The sequence below is a fragment of the Panthera pardus genome, unplaced genomic scaffold (genome assembly GCF_024362965.1).
Source record: "Panthera pardus isolate Hobbes unplaced genomic scaffold, ASM2436296v1 HiC_scaffold_15, whole genome shotgun sequence".
Classification (NCBI taxonomy): domain Eukaryota; kingdom Metazoa; phylum Chordata; class Mammalia; order Carnivora; family Felidae; genus Panthera; species Panthera pardus.
In genome coordinates this window covers 23,530,908-23,557,814 of record NW_026526710.1, presented here as the reverse complement: position 1 = coordinate 23,557,814, position 26,907 = coordinate 23,530,908, and the positions used below count along the sequence as shown (strand labels likewise).

The following is a 26,907-nucleotide window of genomic DNA, read 5'->3' as shown; positions in this document are numbered from 1 at the left end:
CGCTGGAGGGGAGAGACAAACCGAGGGGTAGGCTGAGGTCGCGTACACAGGGCGTGGTCCCCCCCAAGCCGCCGGGCAAGATGGTCAGCTCCGGAGGCGGGGCCTCCCTCGCAAGGCCGGCGGAAGGAGCTCGCTCCGCTACCGGGGGGTGGAGGGGCGTAGAACTTCTCTGGACGTCGGGCCGCGGAGACTAGGGGCTGCAGAGCGGTGGGTGCTTCCCGAGGGCCTCGGGAGGGCGGCCTGGACCCCTGCGGGCCTGCAAAAGCCGTTCCTCGCCTTGGCCACTCACCTCCCTTTCCTGCCCAGACCGAGACGAGCGGCGGCACCATGTCGGCCTACCCCAAAAGCTACAACCCATTCGACGACGACGCAGAGGATGAGGGCTCCCGGCCGGCCCCGTGGAAGGACGACCATGACCTCCCCGATGGACTCGGCGCGCCCACGGACAGGCAGCAGTACCTGCGGCAGGAGGTGATGCGCAGGGCCGAAGCCACGGCCGCCAGCACCAACAGGTCCCTGTCCCTCGTGTACGAGTCCGAGAGGATAGGCGTCGCCTCTTCCGAGGTGAGTCTTTGGCAGGGCTGGGCGGCCCTACCAGTCTGAATTGTCACACGGGGTCAAGAAACGTTCACTTTGCAAAGAGATGTGTATCTTGAGTGCTTGAAAGAGGCAGTTTGCCCCCAGTAATCTTCCATAGTTATTAGCAGAGCTCGGGTTAAGGAAATGGATTTTCTGTTTCTTTTATATAATTTCCTGCCCTTCAGCCATCCCTGAATGGCTGAAGTGACCCATGAGACCCTGAGTGACCCAGAATGGGTGAAGATTGTGCGTGGTGTGTGAAGCGTCAGCAAATGGTACTTGAGTTCTTTCCTGTCACTGACCACTTCTCCACTTCGCCAGTAGAGATGATGAGGTCTGTCTGGACAATTGCTGAGTAAGCCATAATCCAAGTTTGGTCGAGTCTAGGGCCTTGCCTTTACTTCCCAAATCCAGATGAAGATGCCCTAGGTAGTGTATGGTTTGTGACAGTCCATTGCTCAATTCATCTTTGTCAATTCTTCTTTCCACCCATGGAAGATTTCAGGGACCCTAAGTGAGAATGGTTCTTCCTTAGGTTCCACATTTTCTCCTTAGCCTACTAATGAAATGGTTTTGTTGGAGCATTTGGGTTTTTTTTTTTGTTTTGTTTGTTTTGTTTTTTTAAGTTCTTAAAAATGTAATAGTAAATCACTGGTATATGAGCTGAGATTAATTTTAAGCATTTGTAGTTGTTGTTTGTTTTTTTTTTTCCCATGACCTGAGCCAAAATCAAGAGTCAGTCATTCAACCAACTGAGCCACCCAAGCACCCCATTAAGCACTTGTAGCTTTGAAACTTAGTGCTGGAAGCTAAAATGTTGTCTTCCTCTGTGGGTCTCTGTGACTCTTTTCTCTGGCAAAGTTTATTCTGACCTGATTACTTATAGTGTTGGGCAGTTTGAGGTATGTTGATTAATTTCTCAAATAGTCATCTGGGTCATTTCTCCATTGCCACTTTGTTGGTTGTTTTCCTTCCCTGCTTCTCCCTATTACAGTATCTCTCATTGGCCCATCTTCCTGTCTTTGGTCTCCTTAAGGAAATTTAGGTGTAGTTTTTATATCTCATATCTACTAGATTCCTGTGTTTGAGTTTAAATGGAAAATGTTGACTAAGATTTGGGAAGATTGCCTAAGTCTTAGGGCCCTACTAGAGGAATTACTTAATTGCGGGTCCCAGGTCCAAGGAAGCCAAATAAGAACTGTGTGAAGGGACATCTCTGGAAACGGTGAGAACAAATGAAATAGAAAATCAGAATGATAACAAATCATGGCAAAGGATAAACTTGAATCTGGTATTTAAGGCTACGATTTAGACAGGAGTGAGGAGGGGGAGAAAGAAGAGCAAGAGGGATGTTCCTAGGGCAGAGAGGAGCAATGCAGAGGCACCAGCCCACCACCAAAGCTCCTGGGCTCCAGTAGGGAAGTGATGCACAGGTTGCATTCAAGGAAAGAGCCCAGAGGAGGCAGCCTAGGAGCCTTCATGGTCAGAGGAAAGTCTTTTCTTCAGAGGGAAGGAGAATCACGAACATAATAGAGATGAGTGGTTTCACATGGATCGTGGTGACACCGCCCCCCGCCCCATGCTGCCCCTAAAGGTCCTTCTCTTTGTGTAAAGGGGACTGTGAGAACAGAGGCAGAGTGGCACCTCAGGCTTGTGAGGCTTGGACTGAGCCAAGTTGGCATTGCTCTGAGAGGTACATTATGATCATGACTGGGTAGGTGACAGACAGGCGCTGTCATCAGTATAGTGACACTGAATTTTTCCAGGATTGAGTCAGTTCTTAATTATCAGAGGCCTTGGGAGGCTGGAATGGTCAGCTCCCCCCTCCCCACCCCGCTCTGTACTCTCCAGACTGCCTTTGAATCACTCTTTGATTCCAGTCAGAATGGGAATGGGGCTGGGGCTGGTAAGCTCTTCCTGCCACTGAGTGTACATTGTGGCTCCCAGCCGACCCAAGTCACCTGCTAACCTCCCAACATAGAGCCCCTGTGCTGAGCCATGCCAAAACATGATAGGTTCTTATAGAGGATTAAGAGTTTACAAATATTAGGTTGGGAAGACATCATTCCAGGTTGGCTGAAGTAGGAAAATTACTGAGTCTGGTCAGCTCTAGAGAAGGAGAGCTGTCCTCCTCCTGTGAAACCTGACAAGGTTTGTTTCTCACAAGGAGTCTAGCCACAGGTCATGACCACCAGGGGCCAGAATTAGTCAGAGCAGAGCAGGTTGTACTCAACTGGCCTGGTAGGCACAGTCCAGAACCATAGAGAGACTCGTAGGCCACTCAGCAATTCTTCTGTGTTGCAGGCATGATTTATTTATTCTTTTCTTTACCTATGGTTTAGCTATTATGAAGCAATATCCAGTCACATAGTTTAAAATTTAGAACACACAGAAGACTGAAGTTTCCTCCCACTCCTCTGCCCCCACAGCCACCAGTTACTATCAATTCCTTCAGTGTCCTTGTGGAGGTATTCTATCTCTAGAGACATATCTATAGTCCTTTCCATTTATTTATTTATTTATTTATTTATTTATTTATTTATTTATTAATTAATTATTTACTTTGAGAGAGATGTGGGAGGGGCAGAGAGAGAGAGGGAGAGAGAGAGAGAATCCAAGGCAGGCTCCACACTGTCAGCACAGAGCCCGATGTAAGGCTCGAATTCACCAACTGTGAGATCATGACCTGAACCAAAACCAAAAGTCAGATGCTCAACCGACTAAGCCACCCAGGCACCCCACTTTTTTTTTTTTTTTTTTTTTTTTTTTTTTTTTAATAATTTTGACTTAAGCAGACACATTCTGTATATTTTAGTCTGTGTGTTTCTTAATAGGTTTGGAGGTTATTCCCCAGCTATCTATAATGCACTGCTCTTTTTTTTTTCAAATAGCTGTTTCATATTCTATTGAATGAATGACTTGTATTTATGTAGCCAGTCCCGTAGTGATAGCCATTTTGGTTGTTTGCACCTTTGGGCAAGCCTGTGGAGACATGCCTGCCCGGGGTGTTCCTTGTTCCCTCTGGCAGCTGAGCATGCTCCTGTGTAGTTTTGTGAAACCTGGGATCTCATTTCAGGGGAGTCCAGCAATAAATGTTAGACCAGAGCCTGAAGGCTGGTGCAGTAACATCAATGGAATGGAAGTGGTGTTTGGTAGGCCATCACACAACCATGTAGGCATGGCTGACCACTTGCCTGACTGGCAGACCTTAGTGTTCAACCCCTCCAGAGGTCAAGCATGTGGCTGAAAGCCCCCATCATAAATCACATTGTTAGCATAAACTATTTGGCCTACCCTAAGGACTCAGGTAAATAAAGATACTTTTATCGGGGCAGTCTAAGGGCAGGGAGCCAGGCAAGGCCTTTCTTTAGAACATGCAGGGTGTAGACAGCGCAGGCCTGCTGAGTTAGTCCTTTAGTGTGGGCCCCCAGTCAGCCTGCACACATGCGGTGAGGAGCACCAGCGTCTCCACCTTTGCCCTTGGATTTTCATACAATCTAAGACTAGGTTTGTGTTTTCATATCCACTCTATAGTACTGCAGTAAGACGGGGCCCCACTTTGAGCATGTTCCATGCTCATGTGTCCCCACCAGCACTTGTGTATGTGTGTGTTCCACTGGAAAGGAAGTGACATAATGGAGATGAATTTCAAGTTTCTAGATTCAGCTTACTGATTCCAGATTGATTTCCACCTACTTAACATTCAATACCTGAGTTTATTTTTTTCTTTTTTTAATGTTTATTTATTTTCAAGGTGGGGGAGGGGCAGAGAGAGGTGGACGGAGTAGCCAAAGTGGGCCTTGTGCTGACAGCAGAGAGCCTGGTGTGGGGCTCAATCTCATGAACTGCAAGATCATGACCTGAGCTGAAGTTGGATGCTCAACTGACTGAGCCACCGAGGTGCCCCCTGAGTTGTTGTTTTGTTTTGTTTTGTTTTTTTTAAGTTTATTTATTTATTTTGAGAGAGAGGTGAGGGAGGGGCAGAGAGAGAGAATTCCAAGCAGGCTCTGCACTGTCAGCACAGAACCCAATGCAGGGCTCAGTCTCATGAACCATGAGATCGTGATCTGAGCCAAAATGAAGAGTTGGACATTCAACCAACTAAGCTACCCAGCTGCCCCTCGATACCAGAGTTTAATTACAAGTTCAATACAAGGACCTTAGTACTGATATTTTCCCTCAGAACCTCAGGACCTGACCTGGTCAGGAGGACAACTAGACCCAACTGACCTTATGAGATGCATCAGCTGTGAATTGCAGTTGGGATCTAGTGGTCACTGCTGCCCTCTGTGATGCCTGCTGGGTCCTGCCTGGCATTCCTCCTACTCCCTCACCTCATGCTCACATTTCTCCTCCTCTCTCAGCTCCCCCAGCTGGCCCTGCTGCTCTGGGCTTCCCCCACTGCCCAGAATCTCTTGCCACATCCCAACCCTTTGCCTCCCTAACTTCAACTTTCAGTTTCCCCTTCAATGTCGCTTCATCAGGGAGCCTCCCTAACCACCCACCCCACCTTAAGTCAGGCAAGGAGTCACTGTGAGGGGCCTACCCTGACAGAGCGGCCATCGTGTGTGTGTAGGATAGCTTTCTTTCTGCCTACCCCGAGAGACTGTAAGCTTGCTTTCTCTGGATTCTCAGCACTGCAGTGTCGTCAACCAATGAAAAGTCAAATTGAACTTGACTCTTTGTGCCCTCCACCAAGACTGTAAGCTCTGTCAGGGCAGAGATCTGGGGCTGATTAGTTCACCCCTGAATCCCTAGCACCTGGAACTGTGGCTGGCAGAGAGTAATATCTGTTGGTGGATATCTTGCAGGACCCCTGTCTGTGTGTGTTTTCTATCAGCAAGGATCGTGTGACGTGTTCACACCCTCACAGCTGGGACATAACCCATCTGGCAAGAAGTTGCCTCATATAGGACAGAGTATGCCCTCACAGGGTCTTCAGCTATCTTTTGCTTCCTCTTGCTGTATCAGGAATCCCTGTTTGACAAGAGCCACAAACCAAAGGGGAAATTGAGACATCCCCTGTCTGTGTGCTGTCCCTCAGCATAGTACCATTGGCCCAACCAGATCTTTTCTCTGACCATTTTCTTTTTCTAGTTTAACTTTAGAAAACTCCTTTTGGTTGGGAATGCAAACTGGTGCAGCCACTCTGGAAAAACAGTACGGAAGTTCCTCAAAAAATTAAAAATAGAACTACCCTATGATCCAGCAATTGCACTACTAGGTATTTATTCAAGGGATACAGGTGTGCTGTTTCAAACGGGCACACTCACCCCAATGTTTATAGCAGTGCTGCTGACAATAGCCAAACTATGGAAAGAGCCCAACTGTCCATCGATGGATGAATGGTTAAAGAAGATGTGGTATATATATACAATGGAGTATTACTCAGCAATCAAAAAGAATGAAATCTTGCCATTTGCAACTACATGGATGGAACTGGAGAATATTATGCTAAGCGAAATTAGTCAGAGAAAGACAAGTATCATATGACTTCACTCATATGAGGAATTTAAGATACAAAACAGATGAACATAAGGGAAGGGAAACAAAAATAATATAAAAACAGGGAGGATGACAAAACATAAGAGACTCTTAAATACAGAAAACAAACTGAGGGTTGCTGGAGGGGTTCTGGGAAGAGGAATGGGTTAAATGGGTAAGGGACATTAAGGAAGACACTTGTTGGGATGAGCACTGGGTATTTTGCATAGGGGATGAATCATTGGAATCTACTTCTGAAATCATTGTTGCACTATATGCTAACCAACTTGGATATAAATTTAAAAATAAGTTAATAAAAAAAAGAAAACTCCTATTGGAGCTCAGGGCTGGGGAGGAGGGTGGATCGCCTGTAATGCTGACATCTGAGCTTTGCATGCATACCCTTTACACTGAGTCCATTCTCTTAAGCTCCGCCCCCTCCCCCCATAGCCACCCTTGTCTCTCGATGACCTCCATTCTCAAAGGCAGCAATGATGATAGGACATGGCCCCCCTTTTAGGGGATAGGAGGATGTCTGGAGACTGGAGTGTTTGAGGCCTGCCTTCATAATGGCTGGTGCGGGGTCTACCTAGCTCATCCTTTCTGTCCTGGCATTCCTGATATTGCTCTGCCAAGCCCTTCTTTCTCTTTAGTTAGAACTAGGTCATAAGCACTTGAAGCCTGCTCCTTTCCTCGGCCTCAGGAGGAGTTTAGCAGAAGTTCCTCCTCTCCTGGCCTCCTGATCAGGAGATCACCTTTGGTGAACACCAGCTTCCAGTTCACAGACACTTCCAGAGACCAGAATAGCTCTCACTTCACTGGCCTTCCAGCCTCACAGCAAGACAGGCCACCTCATGGATTTCTCTTCACTTCGATCATAACATCTAAGTAAGACATTTGGTTTCCTTACCAAGTCAGCACAGTGGCACAGACTCGGAGTTTTTGAGAGACTGTGTCAGTTGTGAACAGAAGAAAATAAGGTCTCACTGTGAACTGGGGAAGATTTTGTCAGCTATTGGTCACTGCTGCCACTCTCCAAATTGAGGTCAGGAGGCTGAGGCGAGAGGGCAAGTGGTTGGTGAGATGAGCCACCACAAGAGACCTCACTGTCAGGGAGGCCAAGGACCTGCCTCCTAGTACAACAGAGTCCTGACCAGCACTCCCACCCCCAGTTGCCAGGCCACCTCCTGGCACATGCTTTATCTTCTGCAGTGGGAAAAATAGCCTAGTGGGACTGGACTATAAGCAATACATCAATTCAAAAAACCTGTGAATGCTGGAGAAAACCATTTCGATCCTAATTTACATCTCTGCCTTATTCCAGAAAAGACTTACCTTAGAATGGACAGAAGTTGGGGCACCTGGGTGGTAGTCAAGTATCTGATACTTGGTTTTGGCTCAGGTCAGGATCTCACATGAATTTGAGCCCCACATTGGACTCTGTGCCGATGGCTCAGAGCCTGCTTGGGATTCTCTCTCTCCTTCTCTCTGCCCCTCTACTCACTCTCTCCCCCCCCCCCCCCCGCTCACTCTCTCCACCCCCCCTGCTCACTCTCTCCCTCTCTCAAGGTAAATAAAAAAATAAAAAGAACGGACAGAAGCTAACAATACTGAGGTGTTGGAAGGAGAGACTCTAGATAAATTAGCTGCTCTGGGGGTTTTTTGTTTTTTGTTGTTTTTTATTCTTTCTAAAAATGAGCCCTCATAAGATTTGACCACAGTCCAGAAAAGAGTTTACCTTTTGCTTAAAAAAAAAAATCTGATGGTTTCTTCAGACATGTTTCATGAGCTGGTGAAAAATAAATGTTCAAAGCTGTAAAGCTTAGAAGTTATAAGTTTATTTCCAACAAGAGTTCAGTTCCAACTGCCTAAAGCTTAGAAGTTATATGTTTATTTCCAACAGGAGTTCAGTTCCCACTGCCTGCATGGCTCAGTCGGTTAAGCGTCCAACTTTGGCTCAGTTCATGATCTCATGGTTCATGGGTTTGAGCCCTGCATTGGGTTCTGTGCTGACAGCTGAGAGCCTGCAGCCTGCTTTGGATTCTGTGTCTCCCTCTCTCTCTGCCCCTCTCCCACTCCCCACTCTGTCTATCAAAAATGAATAAATGTTAAAAAAAAAATTTGCTCAGGACTCTGTTTTTAGGTATTAAGAGAGAAATCTCTTAGGATTACCTGCCATAGCTAATATAACTGCTGAACCACAGCAGATGCAGGGTTAAAAGAGGGCAGGGGCTGCCTCAGGAAGTAAAACAGGGGAAGTTTGAGAGTCTTCTGGCTGGAAAGGCAGATCACAGAGAAAACATGGCTGGAATGGCCTGAAATAGAGGCCAAAGCAAGTTTGGCACAAAGAAAGGAAGGTGTTAGTGTTGCTGAGGTGGTGAGTTCACATCCACCACCAGAATCATATCAGCTCTTGAGGAATATGGTCCAGGCTCTCCCTGTGGCCACAGAGTGTCATTCACTTATCCATTTGGCAGTCCTGCAGCAAGCTGCTGCTCTGGGTGAGACATTGGGGACCTAGTGAAAAAGTGGGTCCCTGTCTCATGGAGCTTGCATGCTGTAAAGAAAACTAAGGTAGGTTGAGGGTGTAGAGAGGTGGGTTGAGGATAGAAGTTCTACTTTAAAATTTTTTTTTTTTTAATGTTTTTATTTATTTTTGAAGGACAGAGAGACAGAGCATGAGCAGGGGAGGAGCAGAGAGAGAAGGAGACACAGAATCCAAAGCAGGCCCCAGGCTCTAAGCTGTCAGCACAGAGCCCGATGCAGGGCTCGAACCCACAAACTGTGAGATCATGACCTAAGCCGAAGCCAGACGCTCAACCGACTGAGCCACCCAGGCGCCCCTAGAAGTTCTACTTTAGAGAAGATGTTCAGGGAAACTTCTCTGAGGAATGGCCTCTGAGCAGAGACCTGAATTAAATGAATAGAGCCATACCAGTATCTGGATGAAGACCATTACAGGGAAAGAAAGTAGCATGTAAAAGGCCTTGGGACAGAGTCACATTTGTTTCAAGTTTTGAAGCTGAAACTATGGATGAGTTGGAATCAGATAATAACAGGGCCCAGAAAGGACCCAGAACCTAGCCTGTGAAATAATTTTAAGACATGGCCAGGGCCAGGTGACTCCAGTGTCCCAGTAGATATCCCATATGTGAAAAGGGGGAGTATAAGAGCCATAGGCCAATGGCAGGGCCAGGTCAAAGCCTGTAAAGTTACAGGGTTATGGGGGCCAGGAAAGGGGGAGGGCTAGAAAGTGTGCTACCCGTCCAGGCCCTGCACTCTGGCCCCTGCCGGCACCCTTCATCCATCTTAACGTGGTCCTGTGAGCCAGCATTATATGGGCAGGAGGGAAAAAGAACTCAGGAGCAAATATGAAAGAAAGCAGGTAGAGGCAGGACAGGGAAGGGCAGAAAAAGGAATGTGTTGTCGGAAAGGATAACGTGCTCTTCTCAGATGACCGCGTCTGTGCCTATATGTGCTCACTGAGGGTTTGTGACAAACCTGCTGTGTATGGTCCTCTGCAGAGAGGAGAAAATTACAAAATGGTATAATATAATGCCATCACCTCTTGTTTTCCCCAGGAGCTCGTCCGTCAGCGAGGCGTCTTAGAACGCACAGAGAAGATGGTGGACAAGATGGATCAAGATTTGAAGACCAGCCAGAAGCACATTAACAGCATTAAGAGCATGTTTGGGGGGCTTGTCAATTACTTCAAATCCAAACCAACAGAGACACCACCAGAGCAGAATGGACCCCTCACCCCCCAGGCCAGTAGCAGGTGAGTGGATCTTTAGCCATCCCGATATGAAGCAGCTGAAAGTGGGGTTTAGTGCAAATAGTCAAGATTTCCAAGCCACTTCTAGTGCCTTAAAGGGATCCAAGGTCTTTGTAAGTTGCCAATTGTGAGGGATTTGTCTTCACACGTTTTGAATTTTTTTAAGTTTATTTCTTTTTGAGAGAGAAAGAGCACAAGCAGGGGAGGAGCAGAGAGAGAAGAAGACACAGAATCTGAAGCAGGCTCCAGGCTCTGAGCTGTGAGCACAGATCCCAAAGCAGGGCTCAAACTCATGGACTGTGAGAACATGACCCAAGCCGAAGTTGGCTGCTTAACCAACTGAGCCACTCAGGTGCCCCTTTCTTCACACATTTTGAAACAAACATTTCTCTAGGGCTTCTGATTATGTTCATTTGATTGACATCCAGTCTGCATAAATTGGGTCTCCAATAAAATTAAATTTCTGCTCCAGTAATTATAAGTTGAAAGAATGTTCACCTCAAAAAGCTTAATCAGTATAAGTGTGATTCATTTCACAGAATTTTTTAAATTCTTTATAAAGTCTTTTTTTTTTTTTTTTAAGTAGGCTCCATACCTATCATGGGGCTTGAACTCAGTATCCTGAGATCAAGAGCCACATGTCTACCGACTCAGCCAGGCACTCCAGAATTTTTTTTTGTTTTAAGATTTTATTTTTAAGTAATCTCTATCCCCAACATGGGGCTTGAACTCAAAAACCCCGAGATCAAGAGTCACATGCTCTTTCGACTAAGCCAGCCAGGTGTACCTTAAAAAGTCTTTAGAGGCGCCTGGGTGGCTCAGTTGGTTAAGCATCTGACTCGATTTCAGCTCAGGTCATGATCTCACAGATTGAGATCAAACCCCACATTGGGCTCGGTGCTGACAATACAGTGCCTGCTTAGGATTTTTGTCTCTCCCTCTGCCCCTCTCTGTCTCTCTCTCTCAAAATAAAAAAAGTCTTTATATTTAACATTTCCATATCTAATTCAGTCTGGCCATTAATTTTTGTTTTATTTTATTTTATTTTATTTCATTTTATTTTATTTTTTAATGTTTATTTTAAGAGACCGAGTGCGAGCAGGGGAGGGGCAGGGAGAGAGAGAGAGACACAGACAGACAGACAGACAGACACAGGATCTGAAGCAGGCTCCAGGCTCTAGGCTATCAGTGCAGAGCCCAATGCAGGGCTTGAACTCATGAACAGTGAGATCATGACCTGAGCCAAACTTGGTGCTTGACTGACTGTGCCACCCGGGCAACCCACCATTAATTTTTATTTTAAAATTAGAAATTATTTTTCTCAAAATTTTCAGTTAGAGGTATAATAAATCATACATAAGATTTTGGCAGGTATTTAAATATCACACGTATGAAGTTGAGAGTCAAGTTTCTAAATTTTTTTTTTTTAATGTTTATTTATTTTTGAGACAGAGAGAGACAAAGCATGAACGGGGGAGGGGCAGAGAGAGAGGGAGACACAGAATCAGAAGCAGGCTCCAGGCTCTGAGCCATCAGCCCAGAGCCCGACGCGGGGCTCGAACTCACGGACCGCGAGATCGTGACCTGAGCCGAAGTCGGACGCTCAACCGACTGAGCCACCCAGGCGCCCCTGAGAGTCAAGTTTCTATTGACATAGATTACTACTGTTCATTTCTCAGACCATTGTATCTACTTTTTATTATAGAACAATATAGTCATTATAGAAAAATCTGTACCTTACCTGCTATAGCATGAAACCCCAAAACTTTGTTTTTTCCCTTCTTCAGTGTTTTCATAGTGGCAATGACAGTGTTCATTTGGTTGTGTACCCTATTTCCATTTAACCCAGAGAAACGTTTGATGTAACATTAATGTACAGGTTTCATAGCCACGTCTGTCTGTTTATCTTTCAAATCTGGAATACAGGAGTGCCTGGGTGGCTCAGTCAGTTGAGTGTCCTACTCTTGATTTCAGCTCAGGTCATGATCCCAGGGTCACGGGATCGAGCCCCATGTCAGGGTCAGTACTGAACGTGGAGCCTACTTAAGATTCTCTCTCCCTCTGCCCCCTTCTCAGCTCTGGCACTCTCTCTAAAATAAAAAAAAAAAAATTTTAAATCTGGAATACAGAGCGATTTTTTTTTTTTTTTTAATTTTTTTTTCAACGTTTTTTATTTATTTTTGGGACAGAGAGAGACAGAGCATGAACGGGGGAGGGGCAGAGAGAGAGGGAGACACAGAATCGGAAACAGGCTCCAGGCTCCGAGCCATCAGCCCAGAGCCTGATGCGGGGCTCGAACTCACGGACCGCGAGATCGTGACCTGGCTGAAGTCGGACGCTTAACTGACTGCGCCACCCAGGCGCCCCCAGAGCGATTTTTTAAGATAAGTTTTTTTTAAGTTTATTTGTTTTGAGAGAGAGAGAAGGAGAGTGCAAGCAGGGGAGAAGCAGAGAGAGAGGCAGAGAGAATCCCAAGCAGTCTCCACACTGTCAGCGCAGAGCCCAGTGCAGGGCTTGAACTTAATGAACCGCGAGATCATTACCTGAGCCGAAGTCAAGAGTTGTCCAACTCTTACTTAAGAGTAAGTTGGATGGCTTAGCTGGTTAAGCATCTGACTTAGGCTCAGATCATGATCTGGCAATTCATGAGTTCAAACCCCACGTCAGGCTCTGCACTGACCGTGGGGAACCTACTTAGGATTCTCTCTCTCTCTGTCTCTCTCTCTCTGTTTCTCTGTCTCTCTCTGTCTCTCTCCCTCCCTCCCCCTCTTCCTCCATCCCTCCTCCTCCCCCACTTGCACTGTCTCTCAAAATAATAAACTTTAAAAAAAAAAATGCATACTTGCGGCACCTAGGTGACTCAGTCAGTTTAGTGTCGGACTTCAGCTCAGGTCATGATCTCGAGGTTTGTGAGTTCGATCCCCACATCTGACTCTGCTGTCAGCTCAGAGCCTGCTTTGGATAATTTGTCTCCCTCTCTCTCTGTCCCTCCCCTGCTCATTCTCTCCTTCTCTCTCCCTCTCTCAAAAATAAAATGTTTTAAAAAACGTATACCTGATGTACAGTACAATACACACATCTTAAGTGTGTTTACACTTCCACTAAACAGGTCACTGTTTACCTGTATGTATATCTATGTAACCACCACCCAGATTAGGACATAGGGTATGGTAGAGAAGAAATTAGGAAACTATTTCCAGCTCACAGTAGCGCTGGGGAGAAACAAATGCGGGTGAAGGAATAGGTGTGGGGGTTGTAGCAGAAAGACCAGGCAGGCGAGTTGTTGGGACTTATGGAGAAGGTGATTGGTGGGGGCCCCAGAGGCTGTTTCCTGTGGATACACTAGCCAAGGTCATGAGGGTTTGTTTGTGGTTCAGTTATAATCCCCACCCATCCCCAATTTTCCAGGTTGACCGTAATTTCAAATCTCTGTCACTTTTTTTCCACCAACTGGCATAGTTTCTGGCGTTTTTTTATTTTTTTATTTTTAATTTTTTTTTAATGGGGTTTTTTTTGGTTTTGGTTTGGTTTGGTTTGGTTTGCAGTACACAAATCAGAACGATGTTTTGTGCCCTCCTTTTTGAGTTTCTGTGTTACGTAGGAAGTTTAAATGTCTGTTTGCTTTGGACTAAGACCTCTGTACCTCACATGAGCTCAGCAGCAGAGCCAGCCCTGGGAGAAGTGGGAAGCTGACAGGTTTGTGATTGGTGCTTTCCTGTGTCCCACATGCCACTTCCCAAAGGCTTCTTAGGGCTTGTGCCCCACTCCCCCATCCACCCACCCGGCCCTAGTCACGCCATAAGAGCCTTTAAAGTCCTGGGGCTCCTAAGACAACTTAACTTTTGCGGGGAGCGTCTTGAAAACTGGAGGCCTTCCTGACAGAGATGTCCCAGTAGTGAAGCAGCCAGAGTTACTTCAGGGAGGTGAGCCTCTGAGTGCCTGATGTCACCTGCCACATCTGGCCTTCTGTCCAGAGATCAGCCCTAGTCAACTGTTGCGTTCTTGCCATTCTTTAGTAAATGCAGGAAAGGAAATCTCTTAAATGAAGCAACTGACTCTAGTTCACCTGCTCCCCAAATGTGCATTGAAGGTATCCATGCAGCTTTGTAGGAGAGGCTGATCCAGTGGCCTTACACAGGTTCCTTCCTTCATGGGTGCCAAGCACTCATGCTTTGCAGGCCAGTGCCTGTCCTAGAAGACAAAGCTGCAGGAGAGAGGTCAGTCTGTTGGAAGGTGCAGAGGAGGCAGGTGATCAGTGATGCAGCGGAGGCCCACAGGAGGGGGGCTTGGCCCTGGGAACTGAGGCACCAACCTTTTACATGGACTCAGGATTGCACGGGAGCCTGCCAGTTAAAGGAGGGGAAAGTGGCAGACACATGACAGTCTAAGCACAAGAGAAGCTGGGATGAGGGAAGATATTGGCTGTTTCTAGAGCGGGAGCCCAGCAGGCTCTTGACATTGAAGCCTGGGCTGCAAAGGTGTCCGTGAGCTCCTACACCCCTAACTTTGCAAAAATCACTATAATGTGTAATTGTTTCTATAAAATAAGTTGAATCTGTGATTCTGTCAAAAAACCCCTATTCCATAAATGCAGGGATATTCTCATATGAAAGCTTTCAAAAGAACTTTCTTCTCTTCAGACTTCTGTCAAGTCACTTGTTTTCCTGTGTATATCCTTATCACCCAAACCCTTTGGTTTCTAAGTTGTATTTGTTTTTCGTTAAGCCATTTTTGTTCTTGCTGATAAAGCTTCATAAGCTACTGCTTCCCATTTCCATTTAAAGCTTCTGGGGAGGTCCGTTCAGATCATAGATTTAACCACTCCCTAAATGTAAAACTCTAGCTTATTTAAGACTTGGTTTCTAACCAAGAGCCACCACTCTTTTTAGACTTCTTTCTTCTCTTCCTTACCATTTCTGTCACTATCCCTAGAATTGGCTTTTGTGCGAGGAGCCATTTTTCACAAAGAAGCCAAGTTTTGATCATTTAAGTGTTACTACCATGTATATATGAATACATAGGAAAGAAGTCAGCTTTGCGGTATATAGGCTGGCAGTAGCCAGGTGGGCTCAGCTGCAAACACCTCCCACTTGCACTGGCCTGGCCATACATGGGGCTCACAGTTGTGGTCATAGAAACCAGCTGTGTGTTCTAGACCTCCAGTCACTGCTTCTGAGTAATGAAATCCTCAGATTTCAGGAGGCTCTGCTCTGTTCTGTACATTGCTGAAGCACTGGGCACCTACAGAGCCTTTAGCCCGATGAGGTCCAGGCTTGCTCTGGTGGGGAGCCATTAAAGACTTTCACCAGAGAGGTTCATGCAGGCTATGTCAGAAAGATGCCCGGCATCTTTGGATAAGGATTGGAAAGGTGGGAGGCTCATCCATATAAGGATAAAGAGACAAGCCAGAAGGAGGGGCCAGATTTGGGGGATCTCTAGGGGATCGAGAAGATGTTTGTATGGCTTGCTGGGAGTGGAGCTGTACAGAGAAAGGGCCTACGTGGAGAATGGTTGGTTCCCAGCACGGCTGATGAAGTGGCCAGGCTGCCGGTCAGCAGGGTAGAGAAGAGCAGACTATGCAGGAGGCTCAGGTTTAGGGGAGGGAGAGTCCCTGTCATGCCTGCAGGGTTTCAGCAGGGTGTCAGGCACAGTGTGAGGATCTCCAACATACCGAGAGAAGTCCCTATCTGTAGCAGGAGTCGGTAGACTGAGCTTTGCGGGCCAGGAAGCAAAATCAAAGATATTTTGTAGGGATTTATATAACAAAAAAAATTTTTTTAGTGACAGAATTCAAAAAATGAAAATAATAATTGAGTACGATTCTTTGTAACAGATCTAATGGGGAGAATGAAATTATTGATGGAGGTTCAAAGTTAGTGTTCTCTGTCGTATAATCCATTGCCAGTGGTCATCTATAAAGGCTGCTCTCTGCCAGTGGCTGTACAAAAACAGGTGGTGGGCCAGATTTGGCCCATGGGTCACGGTTTGCTGACCCCTGGTCGGAAGATATCCATTTGGTCTTTTCGTGTGCTTCTCTTCCCCCTGGTCCTGGGATTCTCATTTTCCTGAGTGAGGGCCACCTAACCAGATGCCGTTCTTCTAAAGCAGGTGTCTCAGAAGCTCGCTGTGCTGCTGGCAGGACTGCCAGGAGCTGCTGATGAATATCCCTGCTTTGGTCAGAGGTGACATTTGCTTTTTGCCCACAGGCATTGCTTGAAAAGACTAACTACACTGTCATAGGTATTTTCTCTAAGTTTTCTCTTTTCTTGACTTTTATCCAAAGATTGAAAGAAGCCATAAGTACCAGTAAGGAACAGGAGGCACAGTACCAGGCCAGCCACCCAAACCTCAGGAAGCTGAATGATTCAGGTCAGTGGGGGACCTGTGCTTGGCCACACTTGGATTCTGTGGGGAGACCTCTGGATTTAGTGTTGGTCCTGGTGGATTGGGGGCAGCAGAAATCCCAGCTGCTGTCATGGGTAAAGGTTGTTAGGGACCCAGTGCCACTCCCAGGGGGCTGGAAGTGTATGTTAAGGCATGGCTCATCCCTCACTCTGTGGAGGGTGAAATAAGGAAGTAGGGGCCTGTGTCCCTTGAAAATGAGCCTGCCCACCATTAGTTCCTACCCTGTGTAGCTCCAAGCTCTTCCAGCACAGAAAAGAAAACTGTAGGAAAGCCCCTGTGGTAAGGGGAATAGCCCCCCAAAGATGCCCATGTCCCAGTCTCCACACCCAATGAATATATCTGGTTATATGACAAAAAAGGAATTACAGTTGCTAATCAGCTGATCTTGAGACAGGAAATTATTCCTGAGTTAACTGGCTGGGCCCAGTGTAATCACAAAGGCCCTTTATAAGTGGAAAGGGAGGCAGAGGAGAGACTGTCAAAAACTGGAAGATGCTTGGCTGCTAGCTCAGAAAATGCAGGGAGGGACCAGCTGCTAATGACGCAGGTAACCTCTAGAAGCTGGAAAAGGCTAGGAATCACATTTTCCCCAAGAGCTTCCAGGAGGAGCACAAATCTGTTGACACCTCAGTTATAGCCCAGTGTGACCCATTACTGGACTTCTGACTCCCAGAACTGAAGGATAAGTCTGTGGTAGTTGTTGCTCAACACAGGGAGACTCGTGTAGCTTCTAAGCCCAAGTGGGTGGAGAAGCAGCAGCATGAACAGGCGTGCAAGGTCGATTGTATTTGATGTCCTAGTGCCTTGTTATCACATGATAGTCCCAGAAACATAATACCCCTTATCTGGAAAGGAATTTAGGCCTCCTGGGAGTCCCTGTGGACCCTTAGAAGTCCAGGCACATTGGAGCATGCTAGAAACCAGATGCTTCCTGTGCTGCCTTCAAGGAAAGCAGGGCTCATGGTGGACACTCCGGAACCCACTACTCTTGGTTGACACAGCTAAGAAGAAGCCTGATGAAAGCAGAGCTTGGGGGTCAGGAAAGATGGACATCAACACAGTTCAGTGTGGAAAGGCAAAAGCCATGGGAGACATGAGAGAAAAAAAAAACTAAAATGTGTAAGGCCCATGGAAAGTCCAAGCTTAATATACCCTGAAGAAGTAGAAAAGGAACCCTGCACCCAAAAGATACAATTTTAAGGCATTAAAGGGAGTTTTAATTTGTATTGTGTGTAGTAACCTAAGAGTCAAAAAGAAAAAAAGGATACCATGCATATCCGTAGATTGTGCTAGAGGAAATACACTAAGTCTAGAAAGAGAAGTTTCCCCAGAAGATATAAACTGGGATAATAGGGCTTTTCTGTGTGCATTCAGAAACTGCAGTTCAAGGAAGATTTGGGGCAAATGTGCATTATTGACATTTCTTTTTGCTTGTTTTATTTGAAGTGAAAAGACAGCGTAGAAATACATTTCAGGAAGAGAAGTCATCCACAATCCCATTTCTACAACATAGCTATTTTGATTTTTTTAATTAAAGTTTTTTTTTTAAGTTTTTATTTATTTATTTATTTTGATAGAGAAAGGGTGTGTGCACAAGCAGGGAAGGGCTAGAGAGAGGGGGTTATGGAGGATCTGAAGTGGGCTCTGTGCATACAGCAGAGAGCCCGATGTGGGGCTCGAACTCATGAACCATGAGATCATGACCTGAGCTGTGAAGGCTGACACTTAACCGACTGAACCACCCAGGCACCCCGCTATTTTGAGTTTTAAACCTCGTCGTGTAGACCTTGTTCACAACCCCAAGTAGTTTTGCATTGTTGTAGTTCTACTGATGTCTCATTACTTGTATGAGTCTCTGTTCCTTTCCCCGGCTCGTGTCCAGGGTCTGTCTAACCAGGTAACTGTAGGTTGAGGGTCTTTGATCTCCAAAAGGGCTGCCCCCCGCCAGGCTCCTCTCCCTGCCCCACAAGCCTGCCCAGTGCTCCTCCCTCATGCACTTTATCCATCCCCACACTCACCTCTTTGGGTGACCTCATCCCTTCCGCCTGTTTTCCAGATTAAGATTAATTTTGTGGGGCTCCTGGGTGGCGCAGTCAGTTATGCATCCGATTCTTGATCTCGGCTCAAGTCATCATCTCACAGTTCATGAGTTCAAGCCCCACATTGTGTTTTACGTGGATGGCGCGGAATCTACTTGGGATTCTGTCTCTCCTCTCTGCCCCTCCCCCGCTTGTTCTCGCATGCTCTCTCGCTCTCTCAAATAATCTTAAAAAAAAAAAAAGATTAATTTTGTGAAGCAGTATTTCAAGACATGTTAGTTAACCATTCTCCTGGTGTTTCTTTCCAAACTCAGACTCCATCCCTGGAGGGGCTGGTCCTGCTGCGAGTACTGAGGCTTACCCAAAGAACCCACACCTTCGAGCCTATCACCAGAAGATAGACAGTAATCTAGGTAAGACCAGAAGGCTAGCTACACCAGCCTCCTCAGGTCACTTATTAAGAACACTTGTCTTCCAGACAGCTTGTGCTGGGCCCAGCCAGTACACCAGTAACCACCAGTTTCTCAGGACCAAAATGTGGTGTCTGCCACTTCTTCCCTACATGTCAAATCCAATATGAGATGTGAGTCATAACTATCTTCTCTCTCTCTCTCTCTCTCTCTCTCTCTCCGCCTCCCTCCCTCCCTCCCTCCCTCCCCTCTCCCTCTCCCTCTCCCCTCTCCCTCTCCCCTCTCCCTCTCCCTCTCCCTCTCCCTCCTCTCCCCCCTCCCCCCTCACACTCTCTTCTCTCTCTCTCTCTCTCTCTCTCTCTCTCTTTCTCTCCCTCTCTCCTTCGCCTTCTCTCTCTCTCTCTCTCTCTTTCTCTCTCTCTCTCTCTCTCTCCCCCTTCGCCTTCTCTCTCTCTCTCTCTCTCTCTCTCTCTTTCTGGAGTCAGTCTACTTCTGTCCATCCTTACCTCTCATCTGGGCTATGACAGCCACAGGGACTAGGAGTCCCTGGGAGGCCACACAGTGCAGCATTGAGAATACCCCATCACCATCATCTCCCCTGTGCACCAGGCACAGGAACAGAACCTGTCTCTGAGGATTGGGGAGAGGGTTAGATGAGCAATACCATAAATCCCATAGGGAACTGCCTGGTCTGTAAGAGTTGGCCACTCATGTGGCCACTGCAGCAGACACTGGCCACACAGCCAGGCTCCTTGAATTCTGTGTCCTTTGCCCAGCCTCTTGCCCCATCTGCCTCTCCACCCCTCCTGCCCTTGTCACTTGTGGCTCCAAGTGCCTTCCTGCCTCTGCCTGGAGTGTCCTTCTTCCCCGCTGTTTGCAGGCCGGCTCCTTCTCATGCTGTGGGCCTGGCTTTAATGTGCTGTGCCTTGTCTTAGTTCTGTATCTGCTGGCTCGTCTGGTGTCTTCCCAACCACACTGTAAATTCCATGGAACACAGGACTATTTCTATATTGTCATCACTTTACCCTGGCCTAGTAGGCAAGCACTTGATGATTCATTTTTGAATGAAGGGAGAGAAGCCAGTTACTTAAAGTTCAAGTGGAGGAGTGTGTGTGGGCAGTAGGAGCAGGCGTGTGAGCGGTTCCATGAGTTCATTCTACGTGGTGTCTCAGATGTGCTGCCCCTCTAACCTTCACCCCCTGAACAGGAACCTCCCCCATGGCTACCTGGGTCTCCATCAGTCTCCCACCCCTGTTGGGAGATGACAAAGTGGGTGAGATCCAAAGTAAAAATCTCCCCCTACCTTAAAGGTATCGAGTAGGAGACAAAACTGAGACCCCTGGTGATGCACATTGGGCATCTGTGCCTAGGCTTCCTCTTCCTCTCCCCCCACCCGCCCCACCACAGGAGGGACACTGAGGGCCCCTTCCCTTATTTACTCAGAGCAGTGCCCATTCCAGAGCCCTGAGCAAATAGCATTACAGCATGTTAGACAAATCCATATACTTCCTTGTCAACATTTAGCCTTTGTTTCTGAGTATTTAGATTCGTTGTAGAAAATTATGAAGTTAGAGAAAAAAAAAATTATGAAGTTAGGTAAATGCCATGAGGAAATAAACACTTAGAAGCCTATTGTCCAGCGATAGCCACTGATTTGGTATCATCTACTTTGGATGTACATGTGTACACATGTGTGTATTCAACGTCACAGTACTGGGGGTTATTTAGTATTACATCCTGCCTTTTTTGTTTACGTGTTGAACCCTAAAATTTTTTTCTTGAAATTTTTTTGACAAGCCCCACTTCACCAGTCCCATCCCCTCCTTTTGGACGCTTAGGTTATTTCCATCCTTCTCTACTGTATATGATCCTTTTGGGAGCAAATCATTATAATCCTATAAGTAAATCTTTGGCTGCATTTGTAGCTGGATTGCTAGAATGGAATTACACAGGGAAAAGAAGTCTCCTCCTGAGCATTAAAAGAAATCTTCATGGAAATAAGATGTCAATTGTAGAAAATAGACATAAGCAGGAACAATAAAAGAACTACTTCGCCCACCCACAGCTCACAGTTTCCCTCGGTGTGAATGTCAGCACTAAACCTGCCCGCCGGTAGCAGGGGAGAGGGCCCATCTCCACACTACACACCCAGGCAGGCTTCCATCCCAAACTCCACCTGCCCTTTGCCTTCAGAGCCTAGGAAAGCCCCAGGCAGCCAGCTCTTTATTGGGTCCTCTGGACTCTGCCCTCCAGAGCCAAAGGCCTCAGCCAGAAGGTGCATCTGCTGGGATGTGACCACTCCAGAGCCACACAAAGGGACTTGAAGCCCTCAGTCTTCCACATTGAAGGTTTCCCCACCCAAATGGTGTCACTGGTGCCAACTGAAGAGAGGAGGAGGAGGGAGACCTATGGAAGGGTACAGAGTTTAGGGAGTGAGGCAGGAAGAAGGGGTAAGTACAGCCCATCCCTGGAGGCTAAGGGGGTACGATTGGCATGATCTTTGTAATCTGGGCAGGCATGTGTGGCATGCCGAGAAGGGCTAGGGTGGCACTCAGGAGCCATTGGGCCCACTGACACAGGCTGTGCCTGGCTGCCCTTCACAGGTTTGCTCCTTCCTTCCTACCACACCCCCTGGCCCCTGCCTTTATCTCAGGGACTAGTGCAAGTTCCCTTCTGGCAGCAGCTCCCTTGTTGGGTGGCTTTACTTTATCACATACCTTTTTTTTTTTAATCTCGGTATACTTATTGCTTGTCCTTTGCTGTCCCAACAACCAGCAAACTCCCTGACGCTTGGGGTGACCTCATAGGTTTCACTCTCCATGGAATACAAGATCAAAGGTTTCAATAAATTCAAGAAGCATAGAGTTAAGGACAATTTTAAAAACAAATTTGATTCTGCTTAGATTTGTGGTGCTAGGGCCAAGTATTTGCGTAACCTGACTTTTCTTTGTTTAATGTTTTATCTTTAATTCAGCCGTAAGAAGGCTTATGAAGCACCTCTTCTTCTCTCTTCCCTCTAGTTCTTTCTTGGCCTGCTGTTGCTAGTAAAAGGACAGAGGGCAGCTCTGGGCATGCCCCCCATTTCCACTCTGTGCATTGCACACATACGTACATACACACACGCGCACACGTATACACACACAGCCATGAATCCCGGGAAGAGGCCATACTACCTAAGTCCACTCTGGCAGAATATTGAAGTCAAGACTCACCTCTGCAGTTGGCTCAGCCCCATCAGGGGACCCCACAGTGCCTCCAGCATCTCCCTTCAGTTCGCATTGATCCTAGTTCACCTTTATGTCACCTCTGCCCAATACTCCCTTCATATACTGTTAAGTCCAACCACGGCTTTACAGATGTTATCCATCTTAAAAACAGATGTGGTAGTGATTTTTTACAATTATTTGAAACAAAGGGAAAATATTCATCACAGGACAGCATATGGAAGGAAATAGAATGAGTTCAGAAGGAACCTGACACCAGAGTGGCTAGTTGTGGCAGAGCCACTCCCTGGGGACCGGCCTCTCAAAGGAGATTCCCCTCAGCTATGATCTGAGTCCTGGGAAGGCCAGAGCACAGATTAGGAAAGGGGTCAGAATTTGAACTCAGACCCAGTGGGACTGACCTGGGTTTCTCCCCATACTGCACTTGCCCTGCTTAGAAGTGGGACGTTGACCCCTTGTGTTTGGACTTGAACTTCAGCAGTAGTGATGTAACCTATTGCTAGTGCTGAACCTTTGCCAAAACTTGTGTGCTTCATAGTCCCCTTGGGTCTTGCCCCAGTTGGCATATCTGAAGGGACCTTCAGCTCTTTGTTCCTTTTGACATGGGGACCCTGGACTGCAGGGATCTCTGCAGAGATCCCTCTGCTTGTGCAGAGTCCACTGTCTTCTTTCTGGCCGCAGAGTAAGCGAAGGAAATGGTGCCAGCCAGATTCAGGTTATGTCATACCCACAGGACATATACAGCATCGATGTGTTTGTGGATCTGAGCAGTGGTAGCTGAGAATGAACTAATGTGGGAAAATGTGAATTTTCGTAACAGAGGTGACAGGACCTCACAGCATTCAGGTGCAGTGGAAACATTTGCACTTCATGGGTTTTTTGGGAGAGTACCCCAGGTGGCAAGGCAGGGATAACACCCCTATTTCTCCTGCCACCTGCAGAGTGGAAGGGGCGGTGGGATACAGCCTTCTCTGAGGGGATCCTAGGACAGGAGCAACCCGGGTGCAGGGGCTCCCTTTGGACAGGGGCTTCCCAGGTCCATCTTTCAGATGTGTTTCAAAACAGGAATCCTCATACCTGCTAATCCAGAACTGTGCTTTGATCGAGCTTTAGAGAGCTGGAGATGGAAGGAAGGAAAGCTGGAAATGTTGAGTTTACCCACCAACATGGGGCTTTTGCTCCTGAAGAACAAGCCAGTGGGTCTGGCTATTAGTTACCTACATACTTCTCACAGATACTCATCATGGGGTCTGGGAAGGGAATGTGTTTTCCAGACCCCTCTGTACTTCTCTTTTCCTTGGGTACTAACTGATCTTGCAATGTGCTGCAACCTACTAGAACATTCAGAGGCAGCTGAAACATTCAGAGGCAGCATTTTTTTAAAGCACAAAAAGATAAACAGCATTGTACAAACAGTGGTTATCTTAGGCTGACACCTGGGGGAGGAGTGGCTTCAACATTAAGCGCAAATTGCTTTATATGGAGTAAGCAGGTTTTCTTTTTACTTGCATGTGTTTTGGAAAATGTAACCAAAGCCCTAGAGTTTTATCTATCTTATGAGAAGGAGGACTCTGTAAGTGTAAGTATTGCTGAGCACCTGCCATGGACCACACAGCAGCCGCAATGCTGTGACTTTGCTCAGCCCCGTGTCCTTTCCCTCTCCCACAGATGAGCTGTCCATGGGACTAGGCCGGCTGAAGGACATAGCCCTGGGGATGCAGACGGAAATTGAGGAGCAAGATGACATTCTTGACCGCCTCACAACCAAAGTGGACAAATTAGATGTCAATATAAAAAGCACAGAAAGAAAAGTTAGGCAACTTTAAAGACAGAGAAGGAGTTCCACTCCATTGTGACGAAAAGAGCCGAAAGATCTTTTAAACTCCCCAAAATTTCATTTATGTTGTTTTAGTATGTAATGTACCATGTGTTTGCAAATGTTATAATTATAGAGTGGGTCCTAGGAGATGTTGTTAGGAGAAGTGTCTGTCCCACTTTTTTTAGAGCCATCATCTCTTGATTCTCTGAACTGAATGCTCAGAGCTGTAGTCTGAGCACAGTAGCATGGCCCTGAGTACCTTGGGCCTTTGGTTACCATGCCAGAATGAGAACAAAAAAGTTGCATTTCTCAATTTAACAAGCATATGGAAAGATGTGGGCAGAATTTCAGTCTTGGAACCACCAACCTCTGTTCCTGTTTGCTGTATTTCTCATTTCTTGGCCTTACGGTGAGTCAGAGCACTGAGAGACTGTGTAAGCCAGTTGTTTGTGGGGGATGGTCCTTCCCACACCTTGGCTTACCATTCACGATCCTCCCACTCCCACACACACACACTGAGCACATTGCGATTCTCTCAACACACCCTCTCACCACCCCCCGGAAAGGATCAGTGTTAGGTTCACATTGTGATCCTCTCAACACCCTAAAAGAATTAGTGTTCAGAAATGGAAAGTATCAGCATTTGCTGTTTGGTTGACAAATGTCACCTTTCCCTCCTGGCCTCCATCCTTGGCATGCCTTTTAATAGGAGGTGTTCAGATCCTCCTGCTCTCTGTGATGCCTGGAAATATGCAGGGAATCGGTTCAGCCCTGCTTCCCTGTGCACTCTCACTTCTAAGTCGCTGTCTGAGGTTAGGGACAGATGCAGCACTGCCTCAAGTCTATCCAGCTAGCCGATTGGGGGCCCTCTACAGTTTGTGGGAATGGAGCATCATACAGACCATGCCTCCACTGTGTGCTCCTCCCCTCTGGGAGCATCTTGACCCAGCCTTGGGGATGGCAGTGTTTATTCAGTGCCTGGGGTCCCCTGACCTGCCTAAGATTCCTATCCATTCTTCTTCTTGCAAGATGACTTGACTCATCACTTGGTTCTTTGCCACCCAGTTTGAGGACTGATACTCCACATACGATGCTGACTTGCATAGAATGACTAAGCTTTAAAAAAAAAAAAGCCCAGACATTATCATTTTAAGTGGCCCAGCTTGTTCTACACAAAGACATTAATCTGATTACAGAAATAAATTTTAATTAATGCTTTTAAGTGATTCTTTTTTTTGTAAAGTGACATTAATTAAAATTGACTTCTGTAATTAGATTACTGTCTCGGTGTTGGTGTCTCCAACAGAATAATTGAAGCTATAAGACCCTTGTCTTTTTAAAAAGCAAATTAATTAAACTTTTAAAAGATGGTGAAAGGGGCTGATTTTAATAAGATCAGTTAGGTCAGAAACTTTATAATAGTGTGCTTCACCTTGACACATGGCACTGTCTGTGTGACCGTCACCAGTTTGGTTCTGGAGCCTATAAACAAAGTCCCTTAAAGCAAAGGAAATCTCTGAAGTGCTACAGCAAAGTATTTATGTAGCAGTTCATTTGTAGAAGTTCCATCCCTGCATGATATTCCTAAAAACACAGCTTCCATTGGCAGATAGAACTTTGTCATGTTCCAGCCACCTCATGGAGTCTGAGCAACATCATTATGAATATCTCAGCACATGAGAACACAGAGGTGGTCAAATTAGATGTTTATCAGATGAGCTGATCACTCTCTTGATCAGTGGTAAAGGAAAAATTTTAAACATATACCTAGCCCAGATAAAATGAGTTCAGAGAACTTTCAGCAAAAAGGCTGCTGACAAGCATGAGGCCAGAATGCAGAGCAGCCTGTGTGTATATTTCCACTCCTAATTGTTTCCGATTTTTTTCTAACACCTTCCATGTATGTCATCATAGATGTTTCTGTTCATCAGGCAGAGACTCATGGAGATTAGTCATTATACCTCAGGCCTAAACTTAATTTTTCAAATAAATACATGTAAAGGCCACAAACATTCTCTTCCACAGTCTTACATTTGTATGATGAGATTAGTGATTTCAGTGACCTGAGGCGAAGTGGCACCGAATATTTTGCCCCTTCCCTGTCTTTTGTTAGATAATTGAAGCCAGTTGCCCCCCCCACTCTTTCTTTACCCACCCCCAAGCATATGAAAGGAAAGCACCGTCACTTTTCTAGAAATTGTCTTCTGACACATTAGACGTATATTTAATCCACTCTTGTTTAGACCCTTTTATTCTAAGGCCCTGGCCAAGGGACTCTCCAAGCTAGATGCTGGCCACCAGCTTCTTTCTGCTGGGTCTTCACTCCTGCTCACATGCCCATGAAGGACCAGTTGCCGATTCTACTTTATTAAGCAATGTTGTTTGCATTTTCAGAGAACAAAGGGAAACATGGAGCCTCCAGAATCTTTGCACATGATGATTATGATCAAAAAGAACATTCTACCCTCTAGACTAGACGACATACCTATCTCATGGAGGCACTCCAAGGTGCCCAGGCTGGAGTTGGCTGTGGGTGAGCTTTGTTACCACAGACAAGAGCAGTGAACTCACCCTTCTTACCAGGTAGGGTCTATAGGACAGGTTCTTACTTCCACAGTCAAGCTGGAAACAAACTGTGCCTTCAAAAAAGTGGCTTTTCTAACTTTATGTTGGTTATATGTTAAGTGTGCTACTAACTTAAAAATAAGTGCATTCTCTTCAGAGGAAACAGTTTCTAACATCTAGTGATCTGTAACAACACCAGTGGAGCTGCCTTGTCTTTTCTGTATTCTGTAGGAAAGGAGACCTGAATTTAACTCAGGTGGCAAGAAGAAAATTCATAAGTGCATTTTTATTTCTCTTTCTCTAACTTCTGTTTGTGAATATGTCATTTTAAGGGTACACTACACCAATTTAGTAAAAAAAAAACGCTTACATTTTTGCCTCTATAGGCCTTTTCTCAGAATTTGTAAAGTTACCACTGTTGTTAGCATCTTCAGCTCTGATGATGAAATGTCTTGTATAGAGAATGATAAGCCAGTCATTCAAAGTGCTTGGGGGGCGGAGGGGAGGCTCTTTGTTCAGAGTCTATCAGAACAGCCCCTAAGCTCCATGCCTTCGACTCAACAAATGACCATATTCTGGAAAATAAAATGTGAAGTTTTTAAAATCA

The 26,907-nt window shown here is 46.3% G+C and overlaps 1 protein-coding gene across 1 annotated transcript; it reads left to right on the top strand.

The window, feature by feature from the left end:
- The first annotated feature begins 76 nt into the window (after window positions 1-76).
- Window positions 77-26,907, top strand: SNAP29 (synaptosome associated protein 29). The gene is made up of 5 exons (XM_019437394.2): window positions 77-564; window positions 9,645-9,841; window positions 16,122-16,207; window positions 18,597-18,695; window positions 23,585-26,907. The coding sequence occupies exons 1-5, from the start codon at window positions 328-330 to the stop codon at window positions 23,740-23,742; spliced, it is 777 nt and encodes a 258-aa protein (XP_019292939.1). The 5' UTR covers window positions 77-327; the 3' UTR covers window positions 23,743-26,907.

Coding starts and splice junctions, on each gene's coding strand:
- SNAP29 (XM_019437394.2), top strand. CDS start 328: ATGTCGGCCTACCCCAAAAGCTACAACCCATTCGACGACGACGCAGAG. Junction 16,208..18,596: donor CAGGAAGCTGAATGATTCAG/GTCAGTGGGGGA, acceptor TTCCAAACTCAG/ACTCCATCCCTGGAGGGGCT. Junction 18,696..23,584: donor GAAGATAGACAGTAATCTAG/GTAAGACCAGAA, acceptor CCTCTCCCACAG/ATGAGCTGTCCATGGGACTA.